The following is a 23,318-nucleotide window of genomic DNA, read 5'->3' as shown; positions in this document are numbered from 1 at the left end:
CTATAAATTAATTCCTTCCTTCCTTCCTCTTCTCTTTCTTCCTCCTTCTCTCCTTTCCTTTCTTCCATAATTTCCTTAATTTCATTTCCAAAGTCACAGAAAACATATCTTAAAAGATTATAATATAATGAATTTGATATTTATTGCTCTGTATCAACACCTGGTTTTGGCTGAGCTCATCTTTACTTATACACACATGCACATTATTTTATAATGTTAATGCCCTAAATAAATTGTGAGCTTAAAATCACGAAATGGACTATAAGAAACAAAACAAAGCCTGGAAAGATTTCTTCTTAGCCTTTTTTAAAAAAGGTCTTTCCCTTTTTAAACAATTTACATGATGTTTTATGGTCCTTTTAGAAGAGAATTATAGTAAATGGCACTCCAAGTGGGTTGTGTGAACCCACAAACCACTCCTCATAAAAACTGCTATAATTTTCCAGGACAGGGACAATAAAATATCATACATAAGCCAATGCTAAATCAGTGTGACCACAGTAACAAACACATTATTTTCATGAAAATTAAGCATGATAAAGCTGACAAAAAGATGACAAAGAGAAAAATCCTGACAGAGTTTTCTCAGTCTGCTTAGCACACAAGAATTTATAAAATTCTCCTCCACTTCCGAAGTGGCTTGAACTACAGCTGCTAATTTAGTACCCTAGCTTTTATATGTAGTTCATCTATTTTCAATAAGAGATTAAGAAAATAAGTAACTTCAACTGTGGCACAAAGAACACTTTCAATAAACCAATCAACCTACCTAAAATTAACATTTTTGTTTCTAATCAAATGTTAAGCTTTATGGAATATTCCAATGAAATTTTCAGGAGATGAATTTCCCATTACAGACCACTAGGGACCAATAAGTGCCTTCCATTCCCAAATCAGTAACTGAATAGTTAATAGAACTAACATGCTGCAAGAATGAGCAATGTATTCCTTTCTCCTTAACAGAACCAAATTCATTATCTGTAAAACAGCTGAGAAGATCTAAAAACTATGTAGAGAAAAAGGGATAATCAAATGAGATTTTTAAAAGAGAGTAGTTCAAACTGTTTAATCATCACCTACTCTGAAAAACTTCCTACTTTCCCTTCCCCCATGGTAGAATTATTGAACATTAAAACTAGAAAAATACTACTAAAACCATGCTTTTCTATCTTGGGGTAGAAGAAACTGCAATACCATACTGTATAGAGCCTGCCTAATACAATTCCCCATAGCTGATAGCAGCAGCTTATTGCTAAGTCAGGAATAATACTGAAATTAGGATCGGAGAGCCAAGCCAAAATATCTATAAAAGAATACCATTTACACACAGTTATCTTATGATGCAGTAATAATGGGAAAATGAAAGAGCATTTTCTACTTAAATCTGTTAATAATTACTAATTCTGGTTAGAGAGAACTATTCGAAATATTTGCAACACTCCTTCATAGCAAAACAGTGGAAGAGAATTAGAATGAAATAATATAAAGCCCCAAAACAAGCTATCTGATATAAACCTTAACAGATATATTTTACTGCTTTTCAGACTCTTAAATTAAAATGGAGGGCTCTTTCTAGAGTAACAAATTATGCTGAACTTATATAGTATTTTTGCACATAGCTCAAAGCTTCCAACTCTTTCCGATAGGGTGCTGTTAATTACTATCTCAAATTTTCTGGACAATATGTCAGTGATTCTATTAAATCTGCTAAGACATCATACACAGAAATTTGCTCTCCTTCATTCCACACACACACACACAATATAAAATAGTAAGAGTAACTCTACAACAGTGAGCTACAGAGCAAAAGTCGAAGACTTGAAATGTATACTCATCAAATCCTTTCATATAAAAATGCACTTTAAATATTTTTGCTTCTAAATCATACTTAATAGAACATCTAAAAAACTATTTATACTATTAAATATAAAGAACAAATAGCCACAGTTAAGTAGTATGCTATTAAAAATGAATTCATTATTCTTGAGGCTAAAGTTTTGTATGATAAAATACATCATATTTGTTCATACAGTCTAGCAGGCCTTTGTTTGTGTTTACTGAATATGCCTTCCATATACTTAAGACCCTAAATCAGAGCTTTCCAAATGGAATCTGTAGAGAAACAAACAAACAAACAAACAAACAAAAACCACTGATTCCAAAAAGAAGACTGTGCAAACAATACACAGTTCCAAGATAAATAAATCTATCCAACGCAACAAAACTGTTCATCCAGGTTAATTAACAATCCTGTCTAGTGAAACATATCTTTCAGAAAACATAAGATGTCCACATGTCAAAGACTTAAAATTAAAATGATCTTTAGAATATAAAAAGTTTCATTGGCCCAAACACGATATACAATTTATCTAGTCTTGCAAATAGATTTGAAGAATCTTTGAAAACACAACATATTTTCACCTCATCCTACAAAATTTGACCTGACGCCTCCTTGGTCTAGCAAAGCCTACCGACCCCATCCCACCTCACTGCCCTTACCAGACTCTGTTATTTGCATAACAGAATGCAAAGGTCTGCCTATGGCAAAATCCTTATAAGCAAAAAGAAAAATTTACTGAATCTCTTTTCGCTGCACGGTCTGGTTTCCTTTAGGTCCCCTCACTGACATTACTGTGGCCCCACAGCGTGGGGTACAGGCCGATCTGCATGGCTGGTTATACAGACGTATTATGAAGCCTTTACAATTGACCACACAAACACAATACCACAATGTAGGTCAACTTGTGCACTCAAATGCCAAAGTGAGGCTTATATGGAAGAAAACTACAGACATAAATCTGTAAGGGTAGAATTCCATCCAATGATCCTAAAATTATTTCAAGGAATCAATTTCCAAGAATGCATCATGAAATCAGAAGAGACCAGTTAAGCTTTAAGAGGGGGGAGAAAGAAAGAAAGAAAATGAAAGACGTTTAGAAGAGGCAGCAAAGGCTTCATCAATCATATCATTGAGAGGGCTCAAACTACAGATGAAGTTAGAAAACAGAAGATTTTAGAAAGGGTATTTAAAATTATTAGCTGATCAAAAATTTGTAGTTGTCATTAAAAAAAAAAAATACAGCTTAGCAATTCAGTTCAGAAAGAAGAATATCCCCAGGAACATACACATCTGTTTAATATTACAAGCCAACTGTCAACATCCTAAGTGAAGTTTTAATTTAATATTTTTTCTTTCTTGATGTTTTACCTTTAATCAATGCCTCATGAGAGTATCAACTTTCTATAAGAAACTGTTAAATATAAAGAAATGTTATTGTAGCATGTTTATAAAATCATAGTTCGAGAACTTTTTATTTTTCCAAAGCCTGACCACAACTTAATTATCTGCAGGACATTCCAGGCTCACAATTGCAAGCTCCAGTTCCCAAGCAATTTTAAACAATATCTACTGTACAGGACACAGGGTACACAAAAGACCGCAACATGGTTATATTTCCAAAAGTCAGCATTAGGCCCTTTAGACATGGTTTTATTTTCATTAAACAATATTTGTTTCCTCACTAATCATTAAATGGTTTTCATCACTATTGCCTGCTTTCCTTTCACATGTCAGTTGTTAGCATCAGTGTTTGTGTTCATAATAAATAAAAAAGTGACCCACCCAGTTATTGAAAAATGAACACACACGATGTCTGTTTCAACAAGTGTTAGAAATTCAGCAACATACGCACACTCCGAATACTGTTCTATTTTAATCTAGGCTCTAAAAACCTTAATGGAATAATAGACTCTGTACAATATTCTCCTTTAAATCAGATTTAAGCTTCGTGCCTGCTTATGTTATTGTGGGCACACAGATCTAATCAGTGGTTCAAGACATTTACTTGGGAAAATGGAAGAGGAAGAAGAAAATACAGTAAGTTCATATTCCTTACCATAATGGAGAGGAGTTGAAAATATTGCCAATTCCTACAGACAGATGAGAAAAGTAGCCTGATTAAAAGTAACATGCCAGAAACTGACCAAAATGCGGGGAGCAACTAACAGAGCATTCCAGAACTTTAGGAATGATTCTGGGGAAGAAAATTTAAAAAAAAAAAAAAGGAAAAGAAAGAATAGCTATATTTTATGAAGTACCAGGAACAATTAAAAAATATATTATGTGTAGAAGAAACAAAGAAAACAAAGTCAGAGATACAATTAATAGTCAGCAGAAAAAAATAATCTAATAAATAATATGGAAAACCTTCAAGAAGTCAGATACTGCATTGTTGCATTGGAACCACTAGAGTTTTCAAAAGAGCAAATTACTTAAATCCAAATAAACTAATTTTGGATTTTTTTTTTTTTTTTTTTTGTCTTTTTGTGACCGGTAAGGGGAACGCAACCCTTGGCTTGGTGTCGCCCACACCGCGCTCAGCCAGTGAGCGCACCGGCCATCCCTATATAGGATCCGAACCCGCGGCGGGAGGGCCGCTGCGAACCCAAGCACAGCACTCACCCGAGTGCGCCACAGGGCCGGCCCTAATTTTGGATTTCAGATTAACTTGCCAGTAGGTTTCTGAGCACAGAGACAGACAGAAATGCACAAATGTGGGGCAGGCACATTCATTTATTGGTTTATATGTTTATTTATCAAACACTTTACAGCACTTCTTATATGCCAAGTACTTGCAAAGTGCTTTACTCATTTTAATCCTCCCAAATTAGGTACTACTTTGTTCCCATTAAACAGACGATGAAATGAGATTAAGTAATTTGCCCACAGATCACAGGTAGGTGATAGAGCCCAGAATGCATGTTCCTCACCACCACGCACAATCCATCCCAGGTGACATTAACTTTATTTAGGTAAGAACGAATCTGTTAATTGGAGGGACCCATATGTCTAACTACTTCACAGCTGCCTCTTCTAGCTTCTTATCCTCTGCCAGCTTCTCAAATATGTCTTTCCACGGGAGTTATTCTAAGGCTTCTTTTCTTATCATTTGAAATTCTTCTTGGGCGACCCCATCTTTCCTCAAGGCTTTAACCTCCACTTACACTCTGATGTCTCCCCAGTCTAGACCCTGGCTTAGAAACCTTTCCTCCAGCCTATTTCTGTATTTACAACCACCTGATAAACGTGTCCCTTGGGTGCTTAGCACACACCTCAAATAACTACAAAACTGAACTCGTTTTAACCATCCACCTAGACACCCACCATTGAAACCTCAAAATCATCTAACAATTGATTTCGCATCTCCTACAACTAACAAGTCCCAGTTCCTTTCAAATATATCTTGAATCTATCTCTGTCCCTATAGTCACCAGCTTAGTTCAAGCCATCACTGTGTCTTGACTAGACCTGAATACTGCAACAGCTCAATTGTTCTTCCTCCTTCCTGCCTGCTAATCTTCCTAACCTCTGTTGAATCTACCGAAGGCCAGCCGAATTATTTTTTTAAAATGCATACCTGATCATGTCATTTCCCTATTGAAAACATTTTGTGGTTCACCATGGCCTTCAGGATAATGCCATCCATTTCCCATTATAGGGGAATCCTTTTTTAACCCTCAAAGCTCAGTGCAAAATTCACCTCTCCTATGACACCTTCACCCTTTTGCGCCTCCCCCTTTTGCCCCTCCCACTGACGACTTCACTCCACCTGTGTCCATACACAGTTTGATAACAGCACTAACTACAACATGCTTTAATTATTTGCCTATAAGTCTATCACCAGTTTATGAGTTTCTCACCAGTTTACAAGTTTCTCAGAGTCAGAGATTGTCTCATTCATGTTTGTAAGCCCAATACCTAGCTTCATGCCTGGCAGACAGTGGATGCTCAATAAATAGTGAGTGATTATGAGTAAGTGAATGAAGAATTCATTCTCACAGATGTCCTCAGTTCAAATTGCTATTAATAATCTGTCTAAAGCAGAATGAAGGAGCACAATTTCGAGAGCAATGTACATTATTTGTTGGCCACCTACATGCAATGCTCTCCTCCTTCTGAGAACAGCCCCCCAAACTTCCTTTGAAAACCATCCTTCCTTGATTCTCAGCCATGCATATTGGGTGGAAGTAACACATTGCTCCAGCTGCAGAGCTGGGTCCTAAGTAGCTAAGCAATATATCCTTTCCCTCTGGAGACGGGTGGATTTAAGGATAGGTATATGACTCAATTTGAGCCAGTGAGAATGACTGAATCCCAAGATTTCGGTGAGTACTACAAGGAAAGAGCCTCCCTCTTCCTCTGGATGGGGCAGGATGGGAAAGTGAAGTCTGTATGCACTGCTGCTCTTTGGTTACCACAAAGCAAGGGCTTGGAGGTTCCTTAAAGAAGATGTCAACAGTGTCAAAGGCAGAATAGAGGGAGCAGAAAAATTAGGCCTTTGGTGACACTGGTCCACCAAGTTCAGCCATGCCAGTGGTAAGTTGTACCATTAGACTTTTCAGTGATATAAATCAAACTATTTTGGTTATTTATGCTAATTCACATTCGGTTTTCTGTAACTTGTAACCATAAGACTCCTTACAAAACAAGTTACTGTTTGTAGGAAGAAAATCAAGCCACACATTTTAAGAAATGCACAGAAAAAGGAAACAAACAGGGAGAGGGTGAGAGTGGACTGCAAGTTAAATCTGAGAGGATATGAAGTAAAAAAAAAAAAAAAAAACCAAGTTAACAGGATACTCCAAAACACAAATAAGAGAATGAGATTCAAGATGTGGAAAGAAAGCCTTCCATTCCAAACAGCATCTATCAGGCCCTTATAGGGGTATCCTGTGATACATTTATAAAAATAAAAATTTTATAAAGAGCTAGAAAAAAATTTTAAAATAACGAATGTTTCTTTTTGAAAAGGTCTTTATGAGAAAAAAGAAAAGGCTTTGGGATAATTTAATCTAGAGAAAGCAAGTCCTAAAGGCAATATAAATTGTTGAAGAGTTATTTATAAGGAGGTGACTAAACAGCTGTTCTCCAATTTCACAGGAAAAGAATTAGAGGAAATTGATTTAAATTTCAGTATGAAGCTGAAGCCAGGCAAAGGAGATGTGCTTGAGGGAGAACTGTTAATAATGAAAAATGCTAAATGGAAAACTGGATTTTTATGGCTTTTAGAGATGGAAAGTCACCTAGTTTGATTCTTTTAGTTTGGGATCAAACTACTATACACATATGTGAGGAGTACCTTCTGGTTATTTATGCAAATGTCACGTATTGAATCCCTGCTATGGGTCAGGCGCTATGCTGGGAACTGGGAAAACAAAGATGAATAAGATATGGTGTCTGTCCTGTCTAAAGGTTGTACTACTAGATACAAGCATCAAACAGAGTCCTACCCTCCCCTTTCCCATTCCCATGCCCTGAAGTAAACAGTATCATTTGGGAGAAGACACAACAGCACTTGGAAAGTGAAATGATAATGTAATCATGAAATAGCAACACAAAACAATAATGCAAAGGATGTCCCAGGCCACACAGAGTTCCTTGCTTAATAAGGGATACAGGCAGTAAGTGCTTTGAATTCAGAAGGAGACTAGTATAGACTAGAATGGGCTTTTCAAAATAGGTAGAATTTGACAGAGTGAAGGAGAGTGAGCAGTCCAGGCAAGAGAAACGGCAGGAGCCAACGAGGAGGCCAGATAGTGGAGGGGACAGCTCAGGCTCAAGGTGGTGAGGGTCTGAACCCACATGATCACAATGGAATGGGTGAGAAAGAGAGGAAACACAGGCTCTATTCACTTAGTTCACTTCCAGGATGTGCAGAACTGTGCTCTATGCCATGAGGGGAATGGAACGAAGTGACCGTCCTCTTGGGCCTAATAATGAACTGGATGGGAGAGGCCAGGAAAAGGGAGAATGACTGCTACAATTGCAAAACTGGTGGTCAGTGTGGAGGAGCTGTCTGATTGGCTCTGATTTCTAGAATTTTATTTACACAAGCTGTAAACAGAAAAAACAGTCCTCTCAAAATATCACCTAGTATGCACCATGGGAGATACTGATTTTATTGCCAGTTGAGTCAACAGAAAAGTATAGAAGCAAATATGCCTGTACTGATTGAACTGTACCAAGTAACAAATATTTTAAAAGACCTCTAAAAAAGGTCTTAGTTAGAACTAAAATGTTTCCAGATTTCATCTTTTGACATAACCGAGATACATTCGCAGATTTCCAATCACTTACCCACAGATAGGTGTTTAGAAGCTTTCAGAAAATTCATCACCTCTCCTTGATATCTTTTTTTTCTTCCTTCCCTTAATTTAATTTTGGTTTAACTTCCTCTTGTCACTGCTTGCTTACAAATCACTGCCTCTGTGTCTGGAGTCAATTAGGGCTATAAAGAACCCTACCACGCCTTCATCTGCGGACTCATTCATATATATTTTCTTATATCAAGAGGTAGAACTAAAAGCCTGTAACTCCAAAAGTTTCCAATCAACCATCACATTCTATTCTTTGGAAAAGTATGCTTCTCTCCACAGCTAAGAAGATGACATCAAACAAAATGTTTTGCAAGAATGTTTCCTTTCCACCTGTATAAAGATGAATTGTGCTGTGCGAATTCACTTGCAAAAAAGGGTTGAGTGTGGGTAATAAATGCTTAATAGCAATAGCATTAAAAAATCTTTCTACCATTTAAAATTAAATGTAATTTCCTTATTACTTTAATGGAATCCCTTGGAGTTGAAGTATTTAACTAGTCTCTTTCACATCAAGTATTCATTATATAATTCCCTTTTAATATTAGGTATGTAAACCGTCCATTGACAGAATAAAAACACATTTCCACTGAAATAAAAACTGGAGAAGGACAAGGCAGCTTGATTGAGAATCTGAAAATGGGTTACAGATTCCATTTCAGTTCAGATTTACAGTCAACATGCCACAGTGCCATTTACCACCTCTAAAGTTTCAGGTCATATTCAGAAGAAAAGTATGAACTGCCACATCACTTAAGGAAAATCTGTTTGAGCCTAGAATACTTGACTTTTCCCACTGCAATGTTGAGCAAGAAAGGGAGAAAGAGGGAAAAAATATATCTCATATAAAAACCACCATAAAACAAAAAAGGCAGAGATGAATTACCCAAAGTTCTGGCCATGGTGAGGACTTCCCTTTGTCACTGTCTTTCAGAGTCACCCCTGAATGGGGCTGCAATGTAGCCCTATTACTGACTGGTACCAGCCTACTGGCTAAATCCATCCTAGCACACAAGATGCTTGACAGGGTAAAAATTCTAGGGCTGGTTGGCAGACACCTAACCCAAATCATGAGCTGTGGATGCAAAGCCTCTCTACTCAGTTCCTAATCCAACCCCTCTCTTCCAGCCCTCCTATCTCCTGCTGGAGCCTTCCATCCCAACCAAAAGCCAGAGGGCAAGGAAACCTCTCTATGCAATTTATAAAGATCAGCCTCCTAAGGCAAGAGCAAGGTGGAAGACAGTGAGCAAATCCAGAAGAGCCACAGCACAACCTATTGTCTATTGCTCACATCCTTCAGTTAAACTGAGCTCTTCTCAGTAGATTCTACCATCTAATGCTTTTCCATTTCCCACTCTTGGAGCCTTTGTCATGTGTTCCTAGCCTGCTTCTCCTTCTCTCCACTTTCACACTTGGATCTTTAGAGCCCATGTAAATGTCACCTCTTCCACGAAGACTCCCTTCAACCTCAACCAGAAGTGATCTGTCTTCTGAATTCTCAAAGTTCCTCTTTCAAGGATTTCTATAATTACTAATGAGTATTTCTTATACTTACGAGTTTATATATGAGATTACTTATCACCACCTGACATTAAGTATTTTTATGTATACTTGTCTAATATAAGTTTTCCATTAGAACATAAGCTCCATGAATGCAGAGATTTGTCTCTCATCTTTGAGAAAACAGTGCATAGCCTATAGTAGAAGCTCACTAAATAGTTACTAAATGAATGCCCCCTTCTAGATATAAACATACTGATAGACAGAAGAGAGTTTCATTCATCTTTCAATCCCAAAGAGTAATCTAAGTGCCTTCCTTACTCACAGGTAGGCACTCAATAAGCATAAGGTGACAATAAAGTATAGTTGTCCCTCAGTAACCATGGGGGATTCATTCTAGGACCTCTCACAGATACCAAAATCTATGGATGCTCAAGTCCATTATATAAAATGGTGTACGGTCAGGGTCAGAAAGGTGGATGCTAGGCCTGGGTTACCCATGTCTCAGCCAAGGAGGGGTAAGCATTCTTGCTATTTTCATCCCCGTCCCAGGTTACATGGGGAAGCTTCCCTGGGGACAGCACACATCCAACGGTTGGGTTAGGGTTAGGGTTAGGGTACAAAGGCTCTCGAGGCCCTCTGTAATCAGGCCACAGAACACCTTCACAAATGTATTTCACACTGCTGACAAGCAGCAGCTACTGGCCTGGGTAGCCAGTTTCCTCACTGTCACTGAAACATACCAGCTTTGATTTTACTTGCTCTTCAAGGCTCTGCTCCCACGTAAAAGCTTTCCTGCCCAGTCTACCCCTCATTATCATTCCCTTTTCTATACTCATTCTATACTCAGTACTGATAATAAGTTCTAACACATTTAATACTTTCAAGTAATTTAGCAATAATTTCCTTTAATCAGTATCAGGATATCCAATTTTTTATATTTGAGAAAAGATTAAATAGAAAACTAACTGAATTTTTTTTGTCTTTTTATCTTAAGAGGTTATGATAAATTTGAAACAAATTTGATTAAAATGTATTTGTTTAAAATAGTGATAAACTGGAAGCAGCCTAAATATCTTTCAAGAGGGGCTCGGATAAATCAATTACGTGATATTATTTTTAATGGCTATGCAGCCAAATAAATTGGTGGTAAAGAGCACTATGTACTGACATAGAAAAATGTCCACAATATATTGTTAATTTTAAAAGGTAAGGGGGTGGGAGAGGGGAGATCATATAACAGTATTGTAGAAAAATCCTGTTGTTTAATAGGAAAAAAATGTCTGGAAAGTTATACATCAAAATTGTAACAATGGCTATTTCTGGCCAGTAATGCTAAATGTATTGATTTTCTTCTTTATTCTGCTTAATGAGCACTTACTATTTCCATAAACAGATTTTAAAAGTCGACTTCAAAAATGTGTCCTGCTGATAATAGCCCATTATAAAAGTACATAATCACTATTACATCAAATACATTTGTGAAAACATACCAAATGCCAACTTTGAAAATAAATTTAAAAACACCTCATTTTTTCATCTAGATGAAAAATTCTAAGTATATAGAGACTCAGGGGGAAAATATCACAAGGCAATTGCAGTTATCATTACAAAGGCATTTAAAAATATATCCTGGGACTTTCAGAAAGAAGAGTACTTAATCACAGGACCATCCTACCGAACAGTTCCTTAGGGATTACCTATGCAAAGCTCCTCAATAAACAAATAAGAGTGAGACCCAGAAAGGTTAGGTGAGTTCTCCAAGATTACAATTAAATATTGGCGAAGTCCAAAAATATTTATAATTCAGAATTTATGCTTTTTAATTCCTTTCTCAATTTCTCTGAGTTAAGATAGTCTGTAGCCTATCACTTCTACTTATACCACAGAATTTGTTGCTGGAGAAGATGTCCAAGAAAAGGCATATGTTCATTTCACAAGAGTTTTTTTTACATTTGACTATAAATTGGATAGAAATGCATACAATATTGTGAAATGGAAAGCCTCACTCTCTTGGTTAAATATAGCTTATAAGTTCCACGACAAGAACATTCTGACAAATAGGCATATGTTAGGCTATGATAAGTAGGAGCTGACAAACTCTAGTATTTACAGACTTTGAGAATCTGAAAGTCAGGAAGAAAAAAGTACTACTGAGTTTAAAATTTCAACTGTGCTGCACACTTTTCGTACTTTTTGTATTTGAGTTTGGGGGTTCATTCAACACATCGTACCTTCAATCCTCTGGCTTATTCACTTTCTTTTTAGAGGAATTTTGAAGGGGCCTTTTTTAAGTCAATGTGTTTTAAACATAAAAAGTTTTTCATACCATAAGCTGTAGTAAACATTTGTAGACTTCACTGATACTTTACCCACCAGAGGGAGCCCATATGGATTTCTCTGTAACATGAAACCTCAAACATGAGGTTTATGTGAATTCTAGAATCATGTTATTCATAATACAATCAATATTATAAAATCATTTAATAATACAATATTTATATACCCCCAAAAGAGAAAAATTAAATGAGATCAGGTATGTAAAATCCTTAACAGAGTTCCAGATCTATATATGGCAGAAGCACGAAAATGATTGATTTTCCAAAATTTTTACCCTCCTGAATTTTAGTTACAGTGCTCGGAATAAATTAACAAACGTATTCTGATTTACACACAAGTTGATGTGAGCTACGATCATATCTGCCTTCCCTTCAATACATAGACAAATCTGGTTCTTGATCACACAAGATAAAACCAGACTCTGAACAGGAAGAGTTCACTAAACAGGTCACTCTGAGGGTACCTGTTTCAGAAGCCCTACCCTAACAGGTGATACACTAAACTTTCTGCCAACTAGAAAGTGAAGAAAGAGGGAATTCTTTGACCTACTCCAGATTCTTCTTGGAATGAAGGGGAAAATCAACTATTTCTGAGAACCATGCTTCTACAACATGTGATATAAGCATTACCACCGAGATGAGTATCCTTCAAGAATACAGAAAGCACAACTGAGAAGAAGGGGGGAGAAGCTGGCATCTACCAGGTCCTCCTGAGTCTCTATCCCCATTGGTACTCAGGGGAAGGCTGACTTGCATTGTACTTCTCACCACCATAAGGCCCAGCCCACTGTTTGCTGGATTTATGAGGCAGGTCTCAATTTCCATGTAGTTGGCTGGGCATATGTACTAGGTATCTAAGTTGTACTCTACTGTGCCCAAGATCTAAATATGGCAAAGTTGGAGATCCCATTGGGTTCCAGCTATGTTCTCCAATCCAAGTTTACCAGGAAGCACTGCCATTGGGGAATTATCCACCATTTGGCATCTTAATAAAATTCCAATGTCCATTAGGCTCCTTGGATCTATTATCCACTGTTTAGAATTGAAAAGACATGAGTAACTGCCATCCTACCCTAACTTTGAAAAATATACGTTATTGTGGTGTACTACTATTTAATTTTCCAACCAGAATGCTGGGAATTATTCTACCTTTTCCTCTTCCTAACCCCACTAATTAATTATTAAGTTTTACCAAATTTTTTGAGTCTACCTACTAAATTCTACATACCTACTTCGTCTATCCTATTATCACTGGCTCCTCATCTTTCACCTGAATTACTGTGACAGCCTCCTAATTAGCTCCCTATATCAGTCTTGTTACACTCCAAACCCATCACCAATATCACTACTGATTATCTTAAAATACAAGTACAATCTTTTCATGCCTCTGCTTGCATAGCCCAGAGCATGACGTCCACACTCCTCAGCACTGCTGACAATGCTCTAATCCAAGAGCTGGTAAACTTTTTCTCTAGAGGACCAGACAGTAAATATTTTAGGCTTTGCAGGCCTTTGAGGGCTACAACTCTGCTGCTGTAGCATGAAAGGATCCATATTTACACAGTCTATATGTGAACAAATGAACATGACCGCATTCCAATAAAACTTTACTTACAAAAACAGGCAGCAGGCTGGATTTAGCCTACAGGCCAAAATTTGCAAACCCCTGCTCTAACCCAATCCAGCACAGCCTCATCTCCTGGCACTCTGACCCTCACCCAGGCTTCCTCCAGAAAAGGGATCTAGTCACACCAGTCTTGCCTCTGCTTCCCCAATCGCCTGCTGTGTACATCACTGCCTTTGCTCACACTCTTCCTTCTGCAGGAGTGTAATTTATCCCCCTTTCTAGGTCTGGAATGGTTCTTGTCTTTCAAGGCCCAGTTTGATTATCACTTTCTCTCTGAGGCTTCCATTGATTCTCCCTCATGTAGATTTAGTTATCTTTTACCTGTATTTTCAAAGAGCTGGAGCATATGTCTCATAGTTTTTTAAGTACTCACAATGCCTGACACACATCAGATGTTCAATGCTTATTGGCTCATGAAATAAATCAATTATTGAATAAATATAATTTCAGAAGCTGTAGTCCTAAGTCCTGGGAAAAATTCAGAATGCAATCCACACAAAGGACTCACTATTAATATCATGAAAAATCTCGAGTGCGGAGCTCTGCTTATAGTATACAGTCAGTTATTACAATCCATAAAAACACAGCATCATGAAGCTAAAAGAGGCCTTGAAGAGCTTTAATGCAGTGGTTTTTACACTGTGTGTCTCTGAGCCCAATGGTTGGTTCCTAAGGGGTTCCTCAAGGAGAAGGGGGAAAGGCAGTAGAAGGATAGGCTGGCTAATGACCTTCTCTTCCCAGCCCCTCACCCCACCTTTAACCAAAGCTGCTCCTTATTTCACTTGCAACAAGATTTCTGCCATATTAGAAAAAAAGAAGAAGAAGAAAGAATCTATATGATTCAACTCACTCATGTTCTGTTCATAGCCTGCATCCTACACCCACATTGTTTCCTGATCTATTCCTATATTGTTTGGCCCTGTCTCCTGTCTTTCCTTCTTCTCACTGACAGTTTGCACATACCACCTGATACTGCTTCTCTGAACCAGCTTCCTCAACTGAAATCCCCTATTAATGATGATTATAGTCAATCCTTGGATAAAGTCTATTTTCAGCTACTCTGGATAATCAGGTGGTTCCAGGTCAACCTCTGGGTCCCAACATTGCTACACAAGCTCAACACTGCCTCTCAAAAGGAAATTAAGGAGGACCTGGGGAATCAATGCTAAGAGAGTTATAACCGTCACTCACACCTAAGTCACTGCCCTGTCCACTTGTCCACTAGACTATAAACTCCTTGAATGAAGAACTAAATCTGAGTAATAAAATAAAAGCTACTATTTATTAAATGTTTTCTCCAGATACTGGACTAAGTATAAATGAATATTGTGTAATATTCAAGAATCATGTGAGGATCGTATTTTTAGAACTGGAAGGAGCCTTGGATAGAGATCACCTAGCCCCAAAACCAAAACCAAAGAGACACAGTATATTAACATTTATTCACTGACTCAAGAAATAGGTATTGAGGACCTGCATCGCTGCACTGTTCTGGAAGTTTGGGATTCAATGCAGACAACAGCCTTTGTTTTCAGGAAGCATATATTCTAGTAGATAAACAATAAATAAATGGATACATGATATGCTAGGTAATAAAGAGAATAAAGCAGGGTAAAGGACAGAAAAAAGACACCACTTTATACACAGCAGTCAGGTAAGGCCTCACTGAGGCAACATTTGAGCAGAGACCTGAAGGAACTGAGAGAACAGCTAAGTCAAACCTGGGAGAAAAGTGTTCCAGGTAGAGGAAACAGCAAACGCAATGGCCCTGAGGAAGTCATGTGCCTGCTGCATGTGAGAAAAGCAAAGAGGCTGGGGTAGCTGGAACAGAGTAAGCAAGAGGAAAGTGAGAGAAGGTGAGCTCAGAGAGGAGCAAGACCAAATCATTTGACGTTGGGCCACTCTAAGAACTTTGGATTCCAGCCAGTTACTTAAGATAATCAATCTTAAAAAAATAAAGATAAATAAGTGAAGTTTAGCTTTCACAAAAGCAATACATAATAGATAAAGAACAAAATCTCATCTGCATGCCTAATCTGAAAAGACAATCCCCAACAACTCAGGATCACCAGAACCTTATTCATAATTGAACCATCTTTGTTTTACAAGAAATCTCTGCAGTTGTATAGTCTAAGCATTCAGTTTTAGTAATGTGGAAACCAAAGCCCAGAAAGATTATGTGGCCAGTCCACTTAATGGCAGACCTGTGGCTAGAACACAGGCTTCCTGATTTCCTGTCCAGTGCTCTTCAATGGCCCCTGCTGCCTCCGGACACGCAGCTCGGCTGCTGACAGGAGTCTCAGTTACCTGTGTGGTAGCTTCCCCTGGCCTCTGTAATCTTTATAAATCAGTAAGAGAATAAAAGAACTGCTACTATGAGGCATCTCCAGGCCCATTCCCATACAAAAAGCCTGTTATTACAAACCCCCACAATTGTATTTTTTCATTCCCCACAGAGCTGAAGACAACCAGGCAGATGAGGTGAAGGCATGTCAGGCACTGTGACAGATGTTTCCATTGCTTCTGCCTGCCCAATATCCCTTGCTCCCTACTCCCCGATATAGCACTCCCTTTTCCACAGTTCTGGTGGGGCTGGAATCACAGTATCCTCACCAGCTACTGCCCACAGATTGAGGTGGACATCAGACCTGACCACCTAAAGAACCTTATCCCTCCAACCATAATGACTACTATGAGAGGGCTCAGGATCTAAGCAAAGCCAACTAGAGTCCTTTCTTTGAGTTTTATGGATAAGAGCTAGAGAAAGAAGCTCCATCCCTGGACTTGCCCATTAGATGAGCTAAGAGATTCTCATTTTGTTCAGGTTAGTTTACATTAGGTTGCAATTACTTGCAACCAAAAGAACCCAGACTTATGCAGGCACTTGGATACCTTTTCTTATTTCATCTGCCTAACAATCCTATAATGTTGCCATTACTCACACTGTTTTATAAAGGAGGAAACTGAGGCTAAGAAGCTTGCCCAAGTTCATATGGCAAATAAGAGACATTCAAATTCAAGTCTTTCTCCTCCAAATTTCATTCAGTATTCAGTTATGAATTCAGTATTAACTCAAGAAGAAGAAACTCATCACCAAAAAAACTCTGTTTTATACATTATAGTGGCAGGGGCCAGCCCGTGGCTCACTCGAGAGAGTGCAGTGCTGATAACACCAAGGCCACGGGTTTGGATCCTATATAGGGATGGCCGGTTGGCTCACTGGCTGAGCGTGGTGCTGACAACACCAAGTCAAGGGTTAAGATCCCCTTACCAGTCACCTTTTCAAAAAAAAAAAAAAAACATTATAGTGGAAATGTAAGGTAGGAGGATGTAGAGGGGGAAAAACCGCACTAAAGTTGGCCAAGAGACCTGCATTCTACCTCTGGCTCTGGACTATGACCTCAGCTGCTATGACTGGGTACTTTTAAATGCTTTAAAAAAAAAAAAAAGTCCATGATTCTGCTTTAGGTATATAGATTCTATTTTTACTCTATGTCAAGTAGATTCCAACTTGCATGTTGAACCCAACAACTGGTGATGGCTCCTGGGATACAACATTGCAAAGCATTCTGAGCTGTACAGATCTACTAGGAAATCAGCACTGTCTTTAGCGGTCACAGGGAGAAAGAGCGAGGAACAGCTGCATACTTGCCACACATTTGCCATGGCTGAGCAAGAATTCCACCTTGATGCAGAAATGCTGCTGTCTTTTATCAGTGCAGGCAGTCCTTTGCTCTATCACTCATGCCATCAGTACCTACACAGGATTTTCACTCATTCCTTCATGTGCTTACTTGGCTCGCCTCTACAAGCAAGGATTGAAAGTGCAAGGCAGCTAAATGGTTTGGAGAATATAGTTGGTGCCACTGGAAAAAAAATATGTCTAAATGGCCTATGTGGGGAGGGGAGAGGCAGAAAAGGGGAACAATAATAATCAGTATGGTTCCTTCTAATATATACATAGTCTCATAATATCCTAGTAATTAGCTTAAATAGGGTATTATCATGTCCATTTTAAAGAAATAGAAAATGAGAATCAGATAAGAGGACTTGCCCAAGTTCAGCCACTTTTAAGCAGCAGAACCCAAATTTCAGTCCAAGTCCTAGTTATCTTTCTAATCCCATGGTCCTCATTAGTCCCACAATTCAAATGAGTTAACTAACTAATCAAGTTTCCACTGCAAAGTGGCATATTCATCATTATTTGGAATTGTTCAAATAATATAAATTCCTCCAAAAAAAATTTGAAATGTCATTACTGTCTGTAATTTAGTGGATATACATGCATTTAAGTATATATAAATTTACCAAAACTGAGTATAAAAGTTAAATATTTAAAAGAATGATGCAGAAGAAATCCTGTGAAGGGAAAAAAAGATCTAGTTTCAACACAATTTTATTAAGCTAATATAACCTCTACAATTCAGTGAGATGGAAATCTGACATCAGACGTGTGTTTTGACCAAAATGAGGAAGGGAGGAATGGGAATTGAGCTAGATGCAATGTACCCTAGAAATAACAGCAAATGCTACAATGAAGGCATTTATCAAAAGTCATTAGTACAACTTGCTACATTTCCTCAGGTGTAAAAAATCAGGGTTAAACCTGAATTAGAAAACATGCTTCTAGTATTGACTAGATTTTTATGTGTAAGAAATCCAGGCCAAACAAAATAACAGCCAGACTCTACACATCTGATTGTAGTAAAAGAATAGGACACCCATGACTAGGTCTATACTAGTTAAACTTTCCACAAGGAAAGAGGGGGAGTGGGAAACGGTTGCAAGAATAGGAGATAATTCACAAAGCAACTGCGATGTAAAATCAATACTCCTCAAAAGAATGCATGCCTTCCCTGTGTCAAGAGTGGCAGTGGCTTTAATGACACAGCTTATGTCCCTATTTCATAAAATCTCCAAGCCTTGACACATACCCACATCATTAAATAGCAGAATTGGAATTCTCACTGACATGCAGTCTAATCCTCCAATAAATGCACAAAGTTCTTTTCAAACATCTCTGACCAGCAGTCGTCTTTCTGTTTAATTACCTCCAGTGACAGAGAACTCAGCACCCCAGAGTCATGTTTCAGTTCCTGAGGCCCATTAACTCAAAGCCTAATTCTTGGCACATTTCTTGACACTCAGGGAGAGGCCTAAATGATCACAGGGCTCTCCAAAGGGCTTGCAAACCCAACTATGCTTCTTGTCTCTACTATTCCAGTCCCCTAACACTAAGTAGAACCTGAAATTGGCACAGTGTTAATAATAATTTCAGTGATTTCAGAGTTAGAAATGGCCCTCCGAAAACCAAAAATGTGATCTTCATGCCACAGTTCCAATAAGAGGAACCTCAGTAACTGCTTGGGCCAAATTGAGAATATAGGGAGGGAGAATGTCCTGTTTCCCTTCCTCTCATTTCAACCTGAGATGCTCCCACTTTGATCTGCTGTATAGAGAGGATCAATATAGTTTTTAAAAAGTCTTCTGTTTGAGAAAAAAAAAAAAAAAAAAGAGGGGACCATTTAGAGGTAAATCAACTGAGGTCATAAAACTTGCTTAATAACATCATATGGCTAATAGTTGTAGGGTTAAGACAACAACCTGGTCTCTTGGCTCCTTCTCTGGTGCTTTCTCTACCACATAACTGACTACCTACAGGGCAAAGTTCAAACTCTGCAGAATGATATACAAGGCCCTTTAAGATCTATACTTTCCTGCCATTCCAGTCCAATTTTTCTGAGTATTCCATATTCTAGTCACACTCAAATGTTTATCATACCAACTTATGTCAGACTGTTACCTACCTCCACACCTTTGTGCATACTATTCTGTCAGCATGGGAATGCCCTTCCCCACCTTGCCTGCACTAGAACCAACTAATCCTCTTTCAAGATTTGTTTCAAGGTTCATTTCCTCTATAAAGGCTTTCCTTATCCTCAGAAGGAACTGACCACATTCTCCTTTGTGTCTTATACAACACCTGCAAGGCTTTATGGCACTTGATTTGTTTGTATGTGTCTCCTCCACGATTCTTTTTACGTCCTGTTACTCTAACACAGTGCTGGTCAGAAGGTAGGTGCTTAATAGATGTTTACTGCTGGCTTGAACGTATTCATCTGGTCCAATCCCTCTTCTGATTCTTGAATATCCTCTGCAAACTGCCACTCATTAATTCATGCCTACATATATTCATTAAAAACATCTGAGTGTCTACAAAGTGCCAGACATTGGATTGTGTGTCAAGCAGAGGTGGATTTACCATGAAATTATGAAGCTTAAGCTTCAGGACCTTTCATTTGCATCTTCCAATGCTCTGAACTGAAGTGTGTGTGTGTGTGTGTGTGTGTGTGTGTGTGTGTGTGTGTGTGTGTGTGTGTGTGTGTGTGTGTGTGTGTGTGTGTGTGTGTGTGTGTGTGTGTTTATTTATTAAAGAGGGCAGACAAAACTACATAAGATTTAGGCCCCGCAAAAACTAGATCCACCAAGGATACAAAAGTGAACAAGACAAATATCTCCCCCTTATGGAGTTTCCTGTTTAGCGTAGAAGACAGACAACCATTTGTTCATTCACTTGTTCAACGAACATTTACTAAGCAATGCTATAAGTCATGCATTCTGAGATGAAACCAACACTGTTCTTGCCCTTAAGGAAAGGGTTCCTGTTCTCAGGGAAACGGAGGAAAGGCTGCTATGTTCATGGAACAGAAAGTAGTTTAGATGACGGTAACAGAGTGTTTGTGAAAGAGTCCTACTTAGTGCGGGAGACAAAGGGAATGCAGAGTTCAGCTGAATATGGTTTTTGATCTCAACTGGGGCGTGCGGGGTGGGGAGCAGACAAGTAAACAGAAGAGGCAAATGCAGTGTAGTCAGGGTTCCTGTGAAGCAAGGGACTGAGGGGGAGTTTCCCTACATTCAAGTCTGCGGTGACGGCGAACTCATTACCTCACAAAGTGGCCCATGAACTTTGCGGATAATTTCTGAGCGCCTCCTTCCCCCAAGGAGAAATCTGCTTCCTAGAGTTTCCCGACATGCATCCCCTTCCTCAAAATAAGGCTGTTCCTTTCCCAAGACAGCTGTCGGCTCTCTGAGACCAACTCTTCTGTCCCCCTTGAGACCACATACTTCACACACTGCTTACTGAACAGGGTCTGGTTTGGGGTCTGGGGTCCCTGTCTCGGGTCCGTCCCACTCTCTAGCCCGCCGTTTCCATAGCAACCAGCTCACCACTTCGCGGGCCCGGCTGGAGAAGTCGCCCTTGGGCCGGGGGCTCCGGCGGAACAGCTCATCGCGGCTGCCATCGACCCCGCCGCCCACCGCCACTCCCAGGGCCTTGTTCCGAGTCTTTACGGTCTTGACGCTGGCCCGGAACAGCAGCGTGATGTCCACCGCCATAGCTGTCCGCGCCCACGGCCCCACACCCGGCCCGCGCACGTCAGCAGCTGGGGACCGCGGCGCGAACCCGGCGGCTGGAGGACTGTTCCGTTCCCGCACACCTCCCCCCAGCAACGGCGACTTGAGAAGAAAGGTTCCGGCTCCGGCGGGCTACCGCGGCGAGAGGAGAAAGGTTCCGGCCTCCGCCCGGCTACCGCGATGAGATCCGGGCGCCCCTCTCTCCTCCGGGCAAGCCTCGGAGGGCTTGCCCGCGCGGACGGTACTCCGAGCTCCCGTGTGCCAGGCTGGGGCGAGAGGATCGGGAAGCCGGAAGGCTCCGTCCCTTGTCGTGGCCCCTCACTGACTGGGCCCGGGAGGTTTGGTGGCTGGGGACGCGGAGGCGTACCACCCTTGACCTTTGACTTCAAGAACTCACCTTGACCCGGCCAGAGACACTTGGACAGTGACCATCTGGGTGCATTAAGTGCTAGGACAGCAGGTGTGCAAGGCACAGAGATAGAGGCCACCTCTTCTGTAAAGTAAAGCCGGCTCCTTCCTCGGAGCTGACTGTGAGATTTAGTAAGGTGACGCGTGTCAAGTGTTTTGACGTTGCTTGACTCCTAGTAAGTGGCCAATAAATGCTAGTTACCGTAGCTGATAGAATTATCATCACTCTTATTATTTTTGGTGAGGAAGAGGCTCTACAGGGATGATGTCACCTGAGCGGAGAATCGAAGGATGAGTAGGAATTTGTCGCATGGAGACAGAGGTGATATAGTGGCTCTAATGCCAGTGGATTCTTTTCATCTTTGGTATATAGTTTTTAAACGTACTCTCTTGAGTCATAGTTATTGAAATTGACTACAAGTCAGCCAATGAGGTTTTTTCTGCATTTTTTGGTTCATGGTTCAGTTTTAATTTTATCAAGTTTGTTGTTTCTTCTTAAAGAGGATGCACGACTAGAATGTGTATATTTAAACAGCGGTTTTAATGGTCAGCAAGATAAATTATCTTCATAATAATTCTAAAGTGCTGTTTGCCTTTTCACCCTCATTTTCTCGTGAGTTGTACACAGTTGAGTTTTCCAGAGACTGTGATATTGCAGCAGACTGAATGCAGAGCAGCTGTCCTTCTATTAAGCCAGACTTTAAAGAGATTTGTAAAAACGTAAAACAATGCTATATCTTCTTACCAATTTTGCTTTGTTTTGTTTTGGAAAATGTATTTTTTCATAAAAAGGCATCATTTATGTTAATATATAATGAATATTTTCTTGTTATTTTCAGATGAATAGAAAAGTTTTTGTTTTACTTACTAATATGGTAAATATCAATAGATAAAATTCATGTACACAAAAATTGTTTAGGGTCTTCAATAATTTTTAAGAGAATCTCTGCCAATGATTCTGTCTTGCATAAATGGCCCTTTTGTTTTATTTATTTATTTATTTATTTTATTTAGACATTAGTGAGTCTTTGGCTATGCAAAGGTAAGCCTGGAGCAGAATAGAAGGAGAGTTCGATTTCACTTCCTAAGAGAGTGAAGGGGATTGAACTAGGGGAAGCCAGAACCCAGGGAGGAGGCCAGGAAAGTAGAAAATAGGTAATTGAGAAGGGTTTTTGAGTGGATGGGAGGCTGAGCCCCACCAGACTTGCAGTGAGTGGTAACCTGTGTGAATAGTGTGTTTGGTGTGGTTGTTTTGGGGGGGTTAGAAAGGTGGAGACAAAAGTCTAAGTTTTCTGTCTGGATCTGCAAGAGCAGAAAAGATTGTGGTGGAGATGAGACCCAAGTGAGCTCCAAACATCAGGCTGTAAAGCCACAAGTGACATGAGTACATAAAGTTCCCTGAGGAGGCCACTGGTCTTCCCACAGGCCATATAGGATTGCACTTTTTTATTTTGTTTGTTTTTATTTTTTTAATCTGAAAGAGTAAAGTGACTTCAGTTGATAGTTTACTAATAACTATATGAAACCCCACAGAGCTCTGAGAGGATGTGGATAAAAAGGAAGAACAGAAATGTTGTGGGAGTATACTACTACCCACCCAGCTGGATGGAATATATGTTGTTTCCTTTATTCATTCAGCAAACATTCATTGAGCCAGACACTGTTCTCCTGAAAAATATATTGGAATCCCCAAATGTAGCTCCTTACAATGGCAACCCACACACAAGCAGAATAGATGTAGGCAGCTTAGAATCATTTGGGGATTCTTTCATAGAAGCCATTAAATGCAGTCTCCCTGAAAAAGATACTGTATTGCTCATTCAGATGCCCAATCCACGATGGACATGTGCTGAGAGGGAGAAATAGGCCTCAGTTGT

At 39.4% G+C, this 23,318-nt stretch overlaps 1 protein-coding gene across 2 annotated transcripts in view; it reads right to left on the bottom strand.

The window, feature by feature from the left end:
* Window positions 1-21,099, bottom strand: part of STX18 (syntaxin 18) — a 127,511-nt gene extending 106,412 nt beyond the window's left edge. For both annotated transcript variants that reach the window (XM_063108103.1, XM_063108105.1), the window contains exon 1: window positions 20,848-21,099. In XM_063108103.1, the coding sequence (XP_062964173.1) occupies window positions 20,848-21,015 (168 nt within the window). In that variant the 5' untranslated portion in view covers window positions 21,016-21,099. The remainder of the gene's footprint in view (window positions 1-20,847) is intronic.
* Between the last annotated feature and the right edge of the window lie 2,219 nt (window positions 21,100-23,318).

The sequence above is a fragment of the Cynocephalus volans genome, chromosome 9 (assembly GCF_027409185.1).
Source record: "Cynocephalus volans isolate mCynVol1 chromosome 9, mCynVol1.pri, whole genome shotgun sequence".
NCBI lineage: Eukaryota > Metazoa > Chordata > Mammalia > Dermoptera > Cynocephalidae > Cynocephalus > Cynocephalus volans.
This window is presented reverse-complemented; position numbering and strand designations above follow the sequence as displayed.